Source organism: Cloeon dipterum, chromosome 1, assembly GCF_949628265.1.
Source record: "Cloeon dipterum chromosome 1, ieCloDipt1.1, whole genome shotgun sequence".
In the NCBI taxonomy this organism is placed as follows: domain Eukaryota; kingdom Metazoa; phylum Arthropoda; class Insecta; order Ephemeroptera; family Baetidae; genus Cloeon; species Cloeon dipterum.
This window is the reverse complement of record NC_088786.1, coordinates 2,847,414-2,866,154: the sequence shown is the minus strand read 5'-3', so window position 1 is coordinate 2,866,154 and position 18,741 is coordinate 2,847,414. Positions and strand designations below refer to the sequence as shown.

General features: G+C 39.5%; 1 protein-coding gene across 2 annotated transcripts; it reads left to right on the top strand.

Annotated features, from left to right (window-relative positions):
- Nucleotides 1-1,654: 1,654 nt before the first annotated feature.
- LOC135934495 (voltage-dependent calcium channel subunit alpha-2/delta-3-like) lies at nucleotides 1,655-18,364 on the top strand. Of its 2 annotated transcripts, none has more exons than XM_065476284.1 (27): nucleotides 1,655-1,830; nucleotides 6,716-6,797; nucleotides 6,887-6,997; nucleotides 9,113-9,431; nucleotides 9,551-9,682; nucleotides 10,165-10,427; nucleotides 10,483-10,593; nucleotides 12,134-12,353; nucleotides 13,127-13,263; nucleotides 13,597-13,707; nucleotides 13,943-14,044; nucleotides 14,108-14,188; nucleotides 14,249-14,323; nucleotides 14,377-14,484; nucleotides 14,541-14,615; nucleotides 14,670-14,808; nucleotides 15,333-15,390; nucleotides 15,447-15,580; nucleotides 15,636-15,701; nucleotides 15,753-15,849; nucleotides 15,914-16,015; nucleotides 16,075-16,184; nucleotides 16,235-16,389; nucleotides 16,446-16,706; nucleotides 16,758-16,857; nucleotides 16,910-17,342; nucleotides 17,776-18,364. In XM_065476284.1, the coding sequence occupies exons 1-27, from the start codon at nucleotides 1,709-1,711 to the stop codon at nucleotides 18,098-18,100; spliced, it is 4,029 nt and encodes a 1,342-aa protein (XP_065332356.1). In that variant the 5' UTR covers nucleotides 1,655-1,708; the 3' UTR covers nucleotides 18,101-18,364. The 2 variants fall into 2 exon arrangements, with proteins under 2 accessions (XP_065332356.1, XP_065332355.1); XM_065476283.1 differs by having other exon boundaries at nucleotides 1,656-1,830; nucleotides 16,072-16,184.
- Nucleotides 18,365-18,741: the final 377 nt, after the last annotated feature.

Genomic DNA, 18,741 nt, shown 5'->3' with positions numbered 1-18,741 from the left:
TCTCACTTTAAAAACTGGATGATTTTTTTTGTAGTTTTTATTCTTTGCACTGCACTGCGCAACGGAGTCGAGTGTTTTTCCCCCTGAAAACTAGTTCAGCTCATCACGGAACGTGAAGACAAATAAAATATGGTGTGTAATTTTTGTAAAATTGACAGCTCTAGAAGCCGTAATTCAGTTGGCGCACTGTTTTATTTTATCAACGACGGCGTTTTTCATCAAATCTCGGCTTCTAAGTAAGCGTCAGCATTACAAAAACTGCTCACCGTTTGACTCATCATTATCCATTTTCAGATAGCCAAAATATATAGGGGTGTCAACCCCTTTTCCACCCTATCTAAAATGGTAAAGATGCATTTTTAATGGTTGAAAGAAATACACAGCGTGGGTAAATGAGTCAAAATCGATCAAACTCAAATAACCAATATCCTCTTTCTCACCCTTTGAGTGAAAGTGCTTAGAAAACTTCTTAGACTATACCAAGATTAGGTTTAAATATAAAATTAATGTTTTTTCAGCTGATTTAGCATTAATTTACTCCTTTTCAGCGTGATCAACAACGATGGCACGAAAAACTAATTCAAATCGCCGGCCCTCAGGACAAATTTAAGCAATTGTAACACGAATTTCACTTTGCAGGCCGAAAATTTGAGTAATAAAATACTCTTAATTACACCATTTAACTTGAGAATCGACATTATTTTACATTCCTTGAGAAGGACAATATAATAATGTAAGTTTTATTGGCATAACTAATTTCTGATAATTATTCTAGGGACTCGAGAACTATTTTTTTAGTTTCAAAATTACCTTTATCATGGTTCTGCAGGGCTATTTTGCTTCATACGTTGCCATATCCAGATAAATAAATTCAAATATGAACATAATTGTTAAAAGAGAGGTGATTCAATATATTTTAAAAATTCTTTAAATGCACCAAAGTTTTCGTTCAAACACAGATCATCCACAGGCGGTAGCTTTGAACTTGAAAACAATTTTCGGGCACTTCAACACTAAACTTACAAACGGGGCCAGCATTTTCATTTGATGCGCTCTTGTTCTGCCTAACAGGTTATAACATCGTACATTGTGATTACCAAAGGGATCAAATAAGGTGGACTCTTTTTGTATAGATTTTTATGTGTCTGCACTGTAACGCATGCCAATTTCTCCTATCGACTACATTTAACATTTTTAAAGAGAGCAGAAAGTATTTGTCCTCTTATTCTTTCTGGGGTTACATATCTGAATTTTTGTGAATTATTTCATTTAATTTGAATTTTTAAAACTGCAAAGAAACCGGGAAATAATCTAATAAAAGTTTCTAGAGTAAATTAAATAGTCAGTTCTTACACTTGAAAATACCGCTTTTAACGTTGGAGCACGTACGAATTCAATCAGCGGCGTGTTACAGTAATCAAGCATGGCTACATTGAGTACGCAGTGAAAAGTAAAGACTGCCTGAACGAAGGGCGCGTCAAAATATTGACAGTGGGCGACGCGATCTTAAGCATGCCGTTGGACCCATGAAATTGATGATAAAATGGACCAAAAAGTGGCACGCGCACGGTGGCTAAAAATAGTGCTAATGCGGTCCGGGCCCACTCGCGTCGCGCCGCACCGCACTCTGGGCAAGAGCGCAGGCGAGCAGGGTGATCCAACGCCACCCAAACATCCCCTCGTGGGGTAGTCGAGAGGAGCATCTGGCATGGTGCACATCCGCAAGGGCGGGTGCGGCACCCCGCTCCTCCTGCTCGGCCTCGTCGTCGTCTGCCAGCACGTCGTGCTGCCTGCGGAGGCCGCGTGGCACGACCAGGCCAGCCCAGAACTGTGAGTCCACCTTTTAATTTCGCATTCACCCTTCCGAAGGCCGGCGCGGTCTGAAAAATCAAGTCCGATAGTGAGTGCAAACCGCAACTACCAGCCGAATCATAATTTACGAGTTTATAAATAGAAGTCGCGTGTGTTGACGTTGCTGCTGGTGTATTTTTAAAATCGAGAAGGGCAGAACAAAAAGATGAAAGCGATGACATGTTTACCGTGGTCAAATCGCAACCAGGATCTTGGCTTTCGGAAATATTTAAATTTCCGCACTGCGACACGCGAAACATGACCGTGAATTTTGGCCACGAAGGATTCCTCTATCTAAAATATTTAGAATTGAAATAAAACTGGTTGAAATGTGGCACCAAATCGCCTATTTATTTATTTATTATCTTGTTTCATTCTCACACTTTAATTTATTTCAGTTACTTATTTACCCAATTTATATTTTTCTAAATGTAATGCGGCCTGGTGCGCCCATGTTATCCGTTCGCGGTGTTATTGGGACCCGGGTTTCAGCATTCGTGCTAGTGCAGTGCGCGCCCTTCCCGGTCCTCGGACGGACAAGGATAAAAAGAAAAAAAAAATATATTTAATAATAGTTTGATATTTTATAACTAAAAAGTAAATGAAATGTAAGAGAATTGCTTGCCGGAGACTGTTACATTTTATCTAGTCATTTGTGAACTTTTAGCGTCTAATAAAACTTTCATTCAGTATGGAAGAACTATAATTGATAAATTTAAAAAATTTGTGCAAAATTAAATAGCCAAGTCACTTGTCACCTAAGAAAATATGGTTACATATAATTTATTTTGTTCGCATTTATTAAACACTAAAGAGTAATTAATTAGGTTTCATCTCCTGCTAGCGCAGTCAAACTAATATCTTTCTTCGGAATTCAGGAAATGACTGTTTTTAGTGCAAATGGTGCAAATTAAAAAGTTTTAGACGGGTTTCCAGGCCCAATTATTAATCCTAAAATTTAGCGTTTTTGTCCAAATAGCAAGAAGACTTTAATTTTTTAAGGAAAATCTTACCAAATGCATTAAGAACTTATAAAATCTTTTTAAAACTTAATTTTGAGGCTTTTTCATATTATCTTTTACCCAAACTTTTTAACAAAATGAAAACGCATAGCGATTTTCCTTATAAAATATGAATTGAACGCTTTTCTGTTACAACCACACCCAAAATTGCACAAGGATAAACAAGTTTTAACTAAAAAAAAATCTAATAACTGAAATATTTTCTAACATAAAGCAAAATAACACTTTTCGATTAATTTAAAGCTGATTTAAGCAGTTAGGTCGTTGGAAGACGATTTTAATTATGGTTTAATGGATTATCATTGCATGATTAGTGCTCACTCGATAATCTTGCAATGATGGGAAGCTTAGAAAAAATAATCGATCGGTTTAATTTATTCACAGCCCTTCATGATAATAGTTCGCTCTCTTATCGGATAATATATTCAAACAGTCTGTTGTTGATTTTGTTGTTCCGCCAAACAGAATGGAAGCCGTGATAAGCGTATCGCATAAATTTGTGTCTATTATCACAAAGTGGTTGTTTTGTGGTCGAGGAAAAATTAAAATTCGGGCTCAATTTAATATATGTTAGATCTCAAATAACTGGTGTTCAATGAATTTGTAATTAATCAACTCGTAAAAATTTTAAAATTAACACTGCTTGTGGAGGAATTCTAAAATTTACGCCGCGTCAACATCCATCAAAAGCAGTAATTTATCAGTTTCAGCAAAAACGACGTGAACTTTGAAATTTATAGTCCACTCGATAGCGAGTGAGTGCGTCAGGCATGTCATTATTAGGCATTGTTTTGCAAATTAACTGTGCGACGTACCCACCCGCCCACCCAGCAGGTGCGATATCGACGTACACTCGCTCGCTCTCTCTCGCGGTTGCTGTTTAATATTTAATATCGCGCATGTGTTCATGGCAGTGGGGCGCGCGAGAGTTTCGGAAAGAGCGCTTCTCTGATGTATCCACATTGACCCAGACAGAGGCATCTTGACGCTGTTTAATTCGCGAGTCAACCCTTTTACAAACACTTTTTGCTCTTTGCTGCGCTCGCCGGCCGCATGCTGCATAAATTCCCTTATCTAATGCACCCCACGGCTGACCTACTTCTCATGCTGCGCGCGGCTGAAATTTTAATGCACATGCATCGCGTCACCAGTGCATTTCGCATTTCAAGGCTGCCAATGCATGTGCGCGAGTGCTGCACACGCTCCACTTTTTGCGGGGGTCAAATTTTAGTTGTCCTAATTATATATTGGATTGTTATATCGTGACTTTCTCGTTTTTCACATTTCGCGTGCTGTGTTTTTAATAATGTATACTCTATTTAATTGGACGCGTGTGAGGTACAACTTTTAAGCGGGCGAATGGAAACATCCCATACATATGGTTTGTGTGACTTTTATTTTCACTGTTAACAAACCTCCCCTATTATAATTTTAATATTTTCAACTCTTTATTCTATGTGAGATGGCAGACATAATTGATGAAAATAATGTAAAAGGAATATCATAAAATGACAATTTCTTATTCGGTTCCAAAAGGATAATTTCGATTATACAAATCAAACTGGAAAGATTATTAAACCATTAAATGAATTATTTGGTAGGGTGCAGAATAGTATTTAGATGAACTTGACACCCTGATCTAGTTAAAATTGAATAAATTTATTTAAATTGTGTCAGAAAAACAGCAATTTTCAAAATCCAACCAATTTGCTAGCTGGGATTTTGAGTAGGTCTTAGCTCTTGAAATTTAGGGGTGAGATTAAGGGATGATTGATAAATTGAATTTGCGTGACTTAGAATTGCTTTCATGCTCAATTAGATGGTTCAATTGTTTCCAACCTGCGAAAAATGAATTTTTACCATATTATAAGGAATAGAAAGGGGGATGAAAGGGTTGATACCCTTAAACTGCCTCAGCTATCTAGAAGAGGTCATGACGAGTCGAACGGTGTGCAGTTTTTGTAAATCTGATGGTTGGAAGCCGAGATGTGATGAAAAACGAATTTTTATTTCAAAAGCCGTCTTGTTGTCAAACACAGTGCGTTTACTAAATCTCGGGTTCAAGCAGTCAAATTTACACTGCATACAATTTTACTCGTTAACACGTTCCGTGATGAGCTGCACTAGTTTCAGGGTGATAATCACTAAACCACGTTGTATAGTGCAGTGCGAACAATGAAAAATGTCAAAAAATCACGTTTTTAAGGTGAAAAAGGGGTTGAATGGTTGGCACCCTTTGACTGCTTCGGCTATTTAGGGGAGATAAAAATGAGTCTATTGGTGAGCGGATTTTAAAAATATGACAATTAGAAGCTGAGATTTGGGCGTGTCAATATTTAAAAAAAAACCTGGAAAGCACCAATTTTATAGTTTGTATCACAGCATTTTTCCTCCTCAACTTGAGCAAACAAGATAATATTAAAGTATATTTAATCGCCTCTTGACGTGCCTATTAAATTTGTTCACTCACTTTTCAACAATAAAACTGCAATTTAATGTGTTTCAAAACAAAAATGCCTCTCAGTTTCGTGAAACTAAGTTTTCTTGAGAATGAAAATGGTGTAGAAAAGTGTCAACTATCTTATTTTTGGAGCAATAAACAAAACACTATTCTTGATTTTCACATTTTTAACTTAACCTTTCAAGCTCTACAAGATGGAAATTGCAGAACTAAAAAATCTATACTATTATTTTCAAATTTGAGAGGCAATAAAAGTGAATAATGCCAAGTCTCTGACAAAGATCTTTATTTGCTGGCAAATCACGGAAGAGTATTGCTGTTTTATTTATGCATACCTCTTCCAGATGAATAATCCAGTGCTGGCTATAATTTCTTGTGAGAAAATGGCCAGATCGTTCCACTTTGCCCTCGCTCAGAGACAAGCAGGGGTATCGGGGAGGGAAAAGCGGCCGAGGACCCATCGTGGCGCATCGTGCTTGAAGGCAGTCACTGGTGTGTGTGCGACTATAACACAGAGTAACCAGAGTGAAAATACTCGAAACAACGCCAAGAGATTTTGAACTGCTGCCAAAAAGCAGAGAGGGATGAGACACGCGAGAATATACCGTCGCTATTAGAACTAATACAATGGCATCTCTCCCGTGCTTTTTTCTCTCGTGCTTTTTAATGGAAAGGGTTAGTTGCGAGGAAGTGAGCGCACTTTTCGCCAATCGGATATGAGCAAAGAAAAGAGAGAAAGCAGGCTCTTGCCACGAGAAGCCGAGTCTTTATACAAAATAAATCGAGCATCGCCCGCCGCGCTTTTTGGCAGTTTTTCATTTTTTCCGATTCACAGCCTAATATTATTTAAGAGTTCGAACTGCTGCGAGCTGCGAGGGCGTCAATTCTATGAATCCGATCGAGATTGGAAAAAATGCTGTGCCGCCTCAGCGCTGTTGGCATTTAATTTCCTCTTTTGATATCTCGTTTTTCGCAGCGGAGTGATTTGATCGATTTACTGGAAGGAGAAAAATGTTTGGTGTTGTAATAAATTCCCTCTCGATGGCAAATAAAGTCAAAGATAAATAAATGAATTAATTTCATATGTGTATTTTGAAAATTTAAAAAATCGTTTAAATTTTTAATTCTACTGTAGGGCCCACAGTGAACAGCCGCTCGATTAACCTGCTAAACTGAGCAAATAAAAGACACAATGTTTAAATTAAACTTGAAATTTCAGGCTATTTTCTCAAATTTTCCAGAAATTGCTAAAAATCACTAAGTGAAAAAAATATGTTTAGCCAAAAACAAAAACATCGAATCCTAAAAGATCTTTTTTTCTTGTGAGATAAACTGCCACTGTCTCCGACGCTTCTCTCTCTATTTGATTATCTGTTCCCAGAGTGAAACAATGGGCAGAACGGCTGGGCAAAACGCTCTCCGATGTTAGCCGCAAGGTGACCAGAGTGGCCGACATCAAGAAGGTAGGCAAACACACACACGCGCGCTCGCTAATCCCCGAGCACGGCGTCGATCCAACCACTCTAGCTCGTTATCTTGCTTTTTGCCGCAGATGTACAAACAAATTGGGGCCTCCATCAAAAAGCGGGACGGCGAGACGCTGGTTTCGGAAATCAAGCAAAACATCGAGGAAATGGTCCAGGAGAAGATGGATGCTGTCAAGGTTTGTTTCTTGCTCCCAATGGGTATGCAGTGAATAATTTATTTTCTGTTGCCGTTCTGTTATTTTACGACTCTGTTTTTTCCTGATATATTTTATGTCTATAAAGAACGACAGTTTTACTCTGAGCTTCCTCTTGCATTCGACAGAAAAAAAAGAAAATCGATTTCAGCAATGATTTTATAGATATCGACGGTGCCAAATTGGGTTTGACCTTCAAGTGAATGTGACTGACTACACTTTGTCTTTGTTTAAAACTGGAGTGTCAAATTTCGTAATTATATCGATATAAAAGATAAAAAATCGCGCGGGGAGGAAATTATGGCCAATATAGGGTTTGTGGGTTGGGGTTTAGCACCCCAAAAACCAATCAGCTCACCAGAGGAAGTCAAGCCAAGTCGAAATGGTGTGCAGATTTTGCATTTCTGACTCTTAGAACCCGACAAATTGAAATTTTGTGCTTTTCTAAATTCAAAATTTAATTTTTTAAAATGATACTGAATTCCATCTTGAAATTTTCACACAAGTTCACATATACCCTGATACAACTTTTATAGAGCATCTCGGATTTTTAAAAATTTCAAAATCCTAAAAAACACCCTGAAATTTTCGAAAATGGCCCTTGGTGACCTTTGATCTTTACCGATTACCTCAAATTCGGTGTTCATTCGATCGGGCTTGCCTAGAAGAGTTCAACGCATATCTCCACTTAAAAATTGAGCTGTTTAATTCTCAAAATTAACAAAAAAATGTCCTGTAAATCCTGTAAAATGAAAATTTTGGGTTATACTAATCGATGAATATCGTCAGATTATCTTGACATTGCCAAAACCGTCATGTAACCCGTGATTTTCGCTCCTCTTCATTAAAGAGCCTCGTAAATCTAATCGAGCGGACGCAAAGTATCATTGTGTTGGTTTCAGTATCGGCCGCACGCGTAGGACCTAATTTGCACGAATGGAGCACAGTGCTGCGTGTTTTCCATTTGTGCTGTACATGCGCGCACTCCGTGTTTATCAAGACAGATTAGCCGTCGGGCTTCTGAAATTCATGTTCCCGAAAATTAATTTGGCCAGACAAAGCTGCCGGGCCGACCCTTTGTCGGCGCAGCTCAGCCCTGGCTGGCTGGCTGGCTGGCAGGCTCTACACATTTCACGCAGTAAAATGTGTGTCAAAGCAAACCCACGGGGCTCTGAAAAGCTGGAAAAGCGCGGCCGAAAAGCTCTTCCTGTGCGCGGCGTAAATTTTTTATCGCTCCATTATACCCTCTCTACCGTATGCATGTGTAAAAAACGCACCACCGTGTTTCTTTTTATTTCGCGTAAAACTTGCTTTATTTTACGCAGGCGTGCGCGTGCTTTGAATTTCGACTTTTTGCTCGTTATTCCTTTAATCGCCGCAGAGAATCCATCAGCCATGCGGCCGACGGTGGCTGCGTTTGCCTTTTTCATGCAAAGTGACTCCGAATTACTTTCTGTGAGCCCATTAGCCCAAGATGGAGAACACGCAAAAGCCAATTTGAGGGAACGGAACACGCGAAAAGAGGAAAGTCTGCTCAAACTTATCCCATTTATTAGTTTCCAAATCCTATATATTCGCATCAAGTGCTCATTAGGGCTGAAAATACGGTCAATCAGTTTCGGTTCAATTTTGAAACTGATTACTTTTGAATATTCTGACAAACTAAAATCAAAAGTCGTTTCTCCAATAATAACCCCATATTAAATGCCTCTCGTAAATCGCAATTTATTCTGCAACCGATTGTTTGGTGTCTTTACTTGCAGCTAAAGAGTTGTTTTATCGTATTACCATCGCAGACACAAATTCGAAGTTGCTTTAAACCGATTTAATTGCAAATTAAAACATGAAATTAAAACATGAAATCGGAGAAAGCAGCAGAAATATTTTGCCCAGAAAATCCTCGACGCTGATTGGCTGACACAAAGCGCATGTCAGCAGCTCCTTAACCTCAGTAATAATGCTGTGAGATCTGCTGACATGCGCATTACGTCAGCCAATCGGCTTCGAGGATTTTCCAAGCACGTTATCCACTTATCCCTCTTGAATGTCTCTATATAATTTTATATTAAGAAATGTTATCAATTAAATTTCATGTAGTGCATAATGAAGTGGGCAGAGGAAGAATCGTACGTTCCCACCGTGCGGTGGGAGGACTTGATCCTTGAAGAAGAGGAGGATGGCGACATGTTCAGATACCGAAGTTCGAAATTCTCTCCGCTGGGCGACGAGGAAGAGTTTCCGCAGCCAACACCTGAGCCACCTCTCAACTACACCACGGGCATTGCGCACTACAGGAAAAAAGTGCCCCTTGTGTACTATCAGCCACTTGAGTTAGAGCCAGACCCGCACTTTTTCAACATACCCGTCAACACCAGTTTCAGCACCGTTCACGTTCCCACAAACGTGTTTGACAGAGGTAAAATAAAAGAGGAAATCTGAATGGCCTCTGGGATAACAACAATGAATTTTATTTGTTGCTGCCTTTATTTCACAACAACTCAAATAAAGATAAACATATTTTGAATTCGATTTCAGCTCCCGAGGTGATTGAGGCGATTCAGTGGTCGAAAAAGTTGGACCCGGTATTCGAGGCAAACTTTCGTGCTGACCCATCGCTGACGTGGCAGTATTTCGGAAGTGCCAAGGGATTTATGCGCACGTACCCAGGTGTGTATGTGATCCCTGCAAATACAAACTTCGCTAACGTGTTTTGCCTCCCATAATATGTATATGCTTTTGTTTGCTCGCAATTTACTCACATGACCGCAAACCCATTAAAAGCCTCTCCGACACCGTCACCCTCGAACTGAATTCAATCCTCCGCCAAAATTATTCAGTTATTGGACATGACATGATAAACCCACTAATTGTAAGCAGAAAAATTTATACATATTATGGAGAGCAAAAAAAACTTTGTTCCATTTTGTTAAAGATATTTTTGCAAATCACTTCATAAAAAATAGAACAGCAGAGTAAAATTTGAAATTATATTATTTGGAGTTGAGCCAACCTATTTATGATAAAGAGACGCCAAAGTTCTGGTTGTGACGAAACAAATGTAAATTTTATTACAATGTGACGTAGGAGTTTGTTTCTTTCTAAGCTTATACGAAAAAAATTAACTTCACATATAAACTAAAATTTTGCAGGAATGAAATGGAAAATGAACGATGAAGTGGACTTGTACGATTGTCGGATGCAGCCGTGGTACATCTCGGCAGTGAGCTGCAGCAAGGAGGTGGTCATCCTGCTGGACACGTCTGGCTCGATGACGGGCATGCGGTTCAGCATCGCTCGCCTCGTCGCCCACTCCCTTTTGGACACGTTCACCAGCAACGACTTTGTCACCGTGCTCGCTTTCTCGGACACGGTCAAAACGCCCATCCCTTGCTTCCAGGACATGCTGATTCAGGTGATTTGAACAAAATTTCCCTTTTTTATTCTAATTTTGGATCGTTCTATTTCAGGCCACTAAAGAAAATGTGCAGGCGCTGAAGGAGGCCATAGACAACGTTCCCATCGAAGGCTACGGAAACTTCACGATTGCGTTTTCTGCAGCGTTTCAACTTCTCGAATCTGTGAGTTTTGTTAATTCAATTAATGTATTGGAATTTTTCGAAAACAAAAATGACACACCAGCCTGAAATTTTAACACATGCTCACCAATTTCATAGGACAACTCTAAAGCTCATTTCCTAAATTTTAATTGAAATCTAAAATTACCAGTAACTTGCTGAGTTTTCTGAGATTATCCGTAAAAATAAATATTTTGTTAATTAATTTGTAAAACGGCGTAAATTTCGTCTAGTCATGCAAATTTTGTCCTCTGATCCGTCACATTTCGTCAGCACTTCTCCCAAAACAATTTCGGGCCGCTATCCATATTATCCTTCCACTAAGATGAACTTGGCAGCGAATTTTGCTGAAACGTCAAGTCTCAATAATAGCACGAGCGCATAAGCCACTGCGGGGAGCCCGGTCCGCTTGAGGGCCACTTATTGCTTCCGCTCCGAAGACTTTGAAACACTGTATGGGTTATATGTTCCTCGCAGAAACTTTGAAAGAGCAAAAACAAGCAAAAGTTCAGTAGCTCCCTGAACATCAAATGTAGAACATTTCTAACCAGATGCATTATTCAATTAGAACGATTAGAACCTGTGCAGCTGCTGAAAAGCAATTATTATTATTTTGACAAGAATGAGAGTGTAGTATAAATATATATATCATATATATCTATAATAAAATTCTTAGACAGCATGGTGTGACCGTAAGCTTTACAGAAAATTTGTGAAAATCCTTTTTATATTAAAAACTATCTAAAAATCTCAAAATTTCCGAGGTTTGCCGTTAAATTTTAAAGAAAATTGGCTCAAAAGTTTTCATGCTACTCAAACGGCGAATATCAATTGATTCTATAATGTAAAATCACTATTTATTTCACAATTTAGGCAAGTTTTCCTCGAAATTCGCACACCATTGGATAGATCGCAATGGGACGTTCCGAAATTAAGCAAAAAATTGTTGGATCTGTAAAGCTCTATAGCGGTATGTGGTAAATTGTGGTAATCGTGATTCCCATATCCCCCAGTGATGCACAAAATAAAGCTTTCATGTGGATGCAGCGTATTTGAGCTTTATGCGACGACAGGTTAGCCGACGCGACTCGAAAACAAAGCTGAAGGCACACGTGCAGCAGAGTCGCGGGCCCTCCTGCACGATCGCAATTAGTCTCATAATCAGGAACTTGCAATCAAATGCGGCTCAAATTCAGTCCACGAAATTAGCAAACGCAATTTGAGGCAAGTTGCTGCACTATTCTTTCTGGTTATCGCCAATGTAACAACGTATACGTGTGGACTTATTTACAAGGGGATATAATATGAGAACCACAATTTACGATCTATTTTTTTATAGCTCTACTTAAAAAAAATGTGAGTTATAGACAAGGAAGCAGTAACTAAAAATCGATTGCGGCGTCCGCCTCCCCACTCACTCAGCTCCTTTTTGCACAAGTCAGGAGAAACACAAAAGGGCTCTTGAAACAAAATAAACTTACGAGAGGGACGGGCACTTGAAAATTACCCCGAATCGATAGTTGACTAATTGATTCGCATGCAGTACAGGGATGGCAGAGGCCGCGAAGGCTGCGAGAGCTGCAACCAGGCCATTATGCTGATCACCGACGGCGTGCCGAGCAACTTGACTGAAGTTTTCGAGACCTACAACCGATTCAATGAAACTGGCGAGATGCAGATTCCAGTCCGCGTGTTCACCTATTTGCTGGGCAAAGAGGTGACCAATGTCAGGGAAATCCAGTGGATGGCCTGCCTCAACCGGGGTATGTTATTCTGTTGCTTCTGATTCGTTCCACAATAAAATTTACCAAAAATAATAGCGAAACATTATTGAAGATAATTAAAACGGGCATGGCTCCTCAGATTTGGACGAAATTTGCTGGAGGGGTTGCCCTGGTAGACCTTTGTCACACCCCAGAATATTGAGCCAAAATTACTTGAAATTTCCTATTTTACAAAGGCTCAATTTTTTTTTTCAAAGCAATTTTGACTTTTGCCCCCTGGATTTAAGAATTTTTTATGAAAAATGATCTATCTACGTTTGACGCAAAGATCAGGTCGATTTAAAAAACAAAAACTGGGATACCATGGTACATAAAATTTTTAAAACTAAACAAGCCAAAATGTGGTCCATAGACATGAAAAACAACATACAAAATTTTCGCGACATTCTTTCCCTCTCTTTTGAGATAATCGGCGTCAAAGCTGTAAATAAACATGCTTTTTACCCTGGAAATGCAGAATTTTTTAAAAACACTTTTTTGTGCATATTTTGAGAGGATTTGACCCAATAATTGTATTGAAAATTTAAATTTTTACTTTTCGTGGGCATGGAGAACCACCCCCTGCCTCCCGGGGGTAGAATTATTTCATTAAATTGACTTTTAGCCAGAATTGCAATTTTGGAGTTTTTTCACATGTTTTTACCACAGGAAACTCAATTCAAGACTTAATTTAATCGTATATCGTAAATACCAATTTTTTCCTCAACGGAAATCAGCAATGCATTCGAATTTATTTCTGCTATTTCTGTCAGGCTGGTACACGCACATGCAGTCATTGGAAGAGGTACGGGAAGAGGCTTTGCGCTATTTGAACGTGATTGCTCGGCCCATGGTTCTTCAGGGCGACCAGCATCCTGTGGTTTGGAGCCACGCGTATGCAGACTTTCAGGCAAGTATTGTTTCCTTTTAATACATACTGTTTGGGTTTTCAACTTAGATAAAAACCGCAAATGCGACTCACAATCAAGATTTTAATTTTCTTCTTCTTTTGAAATTTTAAATCAAATTTTCGGTTTCTTATTTTTCTTATTATCATTTATAGTTGAAAAGGTTCACGCTTTCTGCAGTGGGAGAGTATTTTAGGAAGTTAATAATGTGTGGAGTTAGTTTTCCCAGCTCAAAACAGCGCCTCTCTTCTCTTTCTACCAACTCATCATAATATACTACCTCAGTAGTTAGCTTTTCATTAAAGTGTGGTTTCTTTTAACGCTGCTTACCACAGGACAGAAAAGTGTCTCAGTGGCTAAAAGAAGTAATGGGCCAACACATGGACAGAGAAAATGAGTTAGCCTATACGCAGGCTGAGGAGGACCGACGCTTTGTCATAGGAGCGGTAAGATCAATTAATCTCAACATTTTTCTCTTGCGTGTTCGATCACTAACTAATTGCTCTAATTGCGAACTATCAATCAAGCTAATAACGACAAGGAATCAACTGTGAATAATTTTGGTCTATTCTTTTTTTCTCGAAAAAAGATCAAAACATTTCTTATCATTTCTTCTTGAGCTCGAGAGTGCATCATTTGTATAATTTATTCGGAAGTATTTGATTTCAATTTTATGTGCAGGACCACGAGAGCATAAAAGCAAGAAAAGTTCAGCAGTTTCAGCTGATGACGTCTGTCTCCATTCCGGTTTTTGATAGGTTTGGAAACGTCAGAGATAATACCGTAAAAACTAACATAAATTAAAAAAATCAAAACGCGTCTCAATTATTAAATATCTTCCTCCAGAGCGTTTCTGCGGAGTTGCTTGGTGTTGCCGGGCTCGACGTGCCGCTGAAGATGTTCCTGGAAAAAACAAAGCCCTACCAGGTGAGCCGGACAAAAAGTTATTTGATCCTGTTATAATAAGAATGATCGATTGCATCGCAGATCGGCGTGAACGGTTACGCATTCATGGTCACCAACAATGGCTACATTCTAATGCACCCGGAGCTCAAGCCTGTGGTGAGTTGGCAAAAAATTGGGCATGATTAACCGGCTCACGCACAATTTGTCAGGTTCAAGGCTTCCCCCGAGATAATTTTAACAGTGTCGATCTGACAGAAATTGAAATGGTCGACGATGACACCGTCGAGGCGAGACAGCCAAATGAAGACACTTTGAAGGTGAGTTTTATTTTTCGCAGAACACTTTTCGTTATTGCTCTTCTTTCTTATTATAGCTGCGAAACAGCATGGTAGCACACGAAAAAGGCAGCATATTGGATATCAAGATAAAATTCGCATTGGACGATCAGGTACAACTTTTTTTCTTTATCGCTGCTCTCTTTTTACGATGCCATTTTTTTCAGCGCCGAATCAACGTGGAAACCCGAGACTTTTTTTACATACCCGTGAACGGAACTCCATTTACACTGGGACTCAGTTTACCACCTAACTATGGCACTTTCAGCATTGATGTTGGCGAAAAGTTCCGGAAGCTAGAAAAAGGTCAAAAAATACCGACGAAAACTCAACAAAATTTACATCAGAAATCAGTCACATAAAATTTTCGACTAAATATTCACTATTAAGGATTTTACAGAACAAAGTTTGGAAAATCTAAAAAATAAGATGTGCTCTGCATTCCGATTGAAATAATTCATGTTAATTTGATGTCCTAGGTAAAGTTCAAAGGTCGTCACCAATTTTAATTTTGGTTTATAATTTATAATATGGAAATGTACTAGGGATGTTGGAATTTTTGCTAATGTACTCATAATTTGTCCCATGACATGAGTAAACTTGTGTGGAAATTTCAGACTGGTTTCGAAAAATTCTACTTCAAAACTGAAAACACAATTTTTTCGAATTTCTATTTATTTTGCGAATATTTCCATACCCAAATCTCGGGTTCTAAGTGTCAGAATTTCAAAATCTACCAACCGCTAGACTCGTCTTGACCTCCCCTGAACAGTTGAAGAATTGCACGACTTTGATAAAAAAAATGAAATTAACGGTATATATGTTTTTAGCCGGCATTACATCCGCAAATTACTTCCACGGCACTAATTGGCGAGTTCACCCGGATTGGTATTATTAATTCTAAATTTAAATTACCCTGAAATAATTTTTTTATACACCTCTAGGGTTTACTGCAGATATCTCCACGATAATATTAAAAATTTCACAACCCCTGAGGAGAGACTGATGCATTTCTTCAAGAAAAAGGACAACGAGGAAGAAAAGTGGAAATGGTTTTCCGACCCCCTTTTGCCATTAGGTAAGACAAAAAACGTGATCTTGTATAAATACGTTACATGAGATTAATAAAATAGACGTGGAATCTGGTGAAGAAGACCACTCGTGCGGGAGACGCCCGGTACCAGAGGACTACTATTATTGTGAGGATAGAAAAATTGGCGAGGCTGCTTTTTAATTGATTTGTTATCAAGGCGATGAGGACTTAGTCCTGGGACTTTTGATGGAGGCGAAAGCGATCAATAATTGGTTTGGAACAGATGAATGGGTCCTGCGAGATATCATGAATGAGTATGGCGAAAAAAAAGCACTGTAAAAAAAGCACTGTAGTGAAATATATCTATTTAATCCCTAGACGCGAGCCCGTGGAACATTTCAATATTACGATGCGATTTGTGTCGACGCACGCCGGGCTGACGCGGTGGCAGTATGTGAACGCGATGAGTGGAACAGAGAGGTAAAACTATATAATTTTTTGTTACATCATTCAAAAATAAAAAAATAAATCAACAGTAGATTTGGTGACTTCAACAACCGGGCCATTGACGAGGATTGGTATAAAGCCACCATTCTTCTGCATGAAGAGAGTCCAGACTCTATTTTGTTCAACGTTCCGTTTGATGCTGGTAATTCTGGTTTTATTAATGACTCGAAAAAATTATCTCGTCATTTATAGGCGCGGATCCCGATCAAACTGTTACTGCGTTTACCGCAGTCTACCATCAAGACGGCGGGCATGAAGTGCCAGCAGCCGTGGCCGGATATAAATTTCCCATTCATAGATTGCAACAGCAACTGTACAAAATCACTGAAACCTACGCTTCCCCTTCAGTAAGTGCAAATAGCCTCTAATAATGTTATTGCTGCTAAATAAACATTGAATGCAGTGCACGGAGAAGGCCGGCAGCACCGATCTCTGCGGCTGTGCCTCCGAGGAGATTTCCTGCTACCTGCTAGACGTCAATGGCTACGTTGTGGTGTCCGACGAATTCAACGACACAGGCCGGTTCTTCGGAGACGTCGCACCCGACGCCATGGTGGCGCTGAAGAAAATCGGCGCTTACAGACAGATGGTCCTCTTTGACTACCAGGCCACCTGCATCAACCAAACCATCGTTTCGTCCGGAGCCGCGGACCTCTTTTTGACGGTAAATTTAATTTTATAAATTTTTACGATAATTAACTCTGGAAACAAACAGCCTGTGAGATGGGTGCAAGGACTGCTGAGCTACATGGCTGGTCAGTTCTTGCAAGTTGCTGTGAACAACTACATGTGGAGCCCTGTCGACGCGGCAAACTGTAATTTTAATTTTCATGAAAAGCGGTAAGCCTCTAATCCGTAATTCTGTAGCATTTTACGACGATTACGGCGAGGAAGTTTCGTCCAAGGAAGCTAAAGATGACGACGAAGACGAGGCAAGGCCCGTGTACACGTACACAAAGGTGGAGAGTGACCCTTGCGACAAGATCCGCCTCTTGGCCTTGGTCAACATGACAAGCAAAGACGAACCGCTCGTTTACGAAGACCCTGAGCCGGAAATCCTCAGCTTCACAACCGCGGGGCCGGTCACCGAGAAAAACGTGGAATTTGTGACTGACGACAGTGACGACGAAGCCATGCAAGGGGATCAACCTGAAAAGGAAGTGCAGGAAATCGAAGGTGGCGTCGACGGAGAAGCCAAGTACGAAACAGAAAATGTAGAAAACGAAGACAACGAAGAGGAAGACGAGGAGGATCTTGCGACTGAAGAACCCACAGAAGAACCGTTCATCTTCCGCAGCAGGCACGTGTCATTTTCTACTAATTTCATTTTTGACAGTACCAATCGATTCCTGATGGTCGAGTCTCTTGATCGACAAATCGACTTGACGTGCCAAAAATTGGCAGAAACGTAAAAATGTTTTTTTTTGGCAGTTTTTGGTTTGAATTTAGCGAAAGGTGGCATTAGAATCCATCAGAGAAGGGAGCCTTTCTCTGATTGGCCTAAGATCGAAACAGCAGTACTTAAAAAATAAAAAAAGCCTTCTCTGATTGGTCACCACCGTTCTTGTAGCAAGATTAAGATCAAAAACCGCTAAATAAACGGTTTTTCGTTTTTAAATATACTTTCGGCACGACTGATTCGGTTGTCCAACCTAGCTCAACCCTCAAGAATCGATTCCAGTGCTACTTTAATTAAAATCTTTCAGATAAAGTAATTTCGAACCATTTTCCAGGTCACTTGTGGCAAAGCGAGTGCCCAACACGAATCTGATTTTAGTTGTGGTGGACAACCTGAGTCCAGAGATGGACCCTGGACCTGAGCGGTGGGACGCCGATCCGGAGGTTGTCAGCTACCAAAACGAGAGCTTCCCGTGCTACAAGTTGCCAATCAACGATTTGCCCCGCCGCAGGCTGGAGGGGTGCCTTTCCTCGCACAGACTGGAGGCCGAAATCGACAAGTGCGGACGCGCAACTCCGTCCGGAGCCTCGCTGGGATTGGGCCTTTTAGTGCTCTCTCTGGCCATCTCCTTGCTCAGAGTCGAATCCCTGCTCTTTTAAACGAACTCTCACACCTCCAAAGGACTGTTTTTTTATAATCTTAACATCGAAAATGCAACTTTAAATATTTCACGATTTTGCAGCAAAGCACGAGCAAAGCGAAATCACAAAAATCGTTTCCATTGTTAGACTATTTTGTTCATGAAAGTGATGTGAGCATTAAATGAGTGAGTTGTGCAAATTGAACCAGTTGATCTTCCTGCTATATTCTTTAAATACATATATGTGGTTTTGGCTAATAAAGATTATTACAATTCTACAGAATTGATTTTTTTAACTTTAAATCCTATTAAATAGCAAAATAGGTTTTAAATCTACATTTTAATCAAAAGCAAAAGAGATTTAAAAAGGCTGTTTTGGCTAGATTTCTTAAATAAAACCTTTGATAAGACAAATAAATCGATGGGTCATTTTTTAACGCTGAGATGAATTTATTTCATAATTATTACAGCTTCCTCAGATTTTCATAAGAAGTATAAATAAAATAAAATTATTAGGAATTTTTCAATATTTAATGCCAAAAATGAAGCTAGGGCTATACCGAAAAATAAATATGTGAGTTCCTTTCCAATAGTTAAAAAAAACGCGAATTGTATGGTTGAACTCTTCACAGCCATAAAAAAATTGAGACTGGCTTTAGT

What these genes read in the sequence shown, in the direction of transcription:
- LOC135934495 (XM_065476283.1), top strand. Translation starts at nt 1,709, where the DNA reads ATGGTGCACATCCGCAAGGGCGGGTGCGGCACCCCGCTCCTCCTGCTC. An exon ending in GACCAGGCCAGCCCAGAACT is followed by an intron (nt 1,831 to 6,715) that starts GTGAGTCCACCT and finishes ATCTGTTCCCAG; the next exon opens with AGTGAAACAATGGGCAGAAC. An exon ending in GAGTGGCCGACATCAAGAAG is followed by an intron (nt 6,798 to 6,886) that starts GTAGGCAAACAC and finishes TTTTTGCCGCAG; the next exon opens with ATGTACAAACAAATTGGGGC.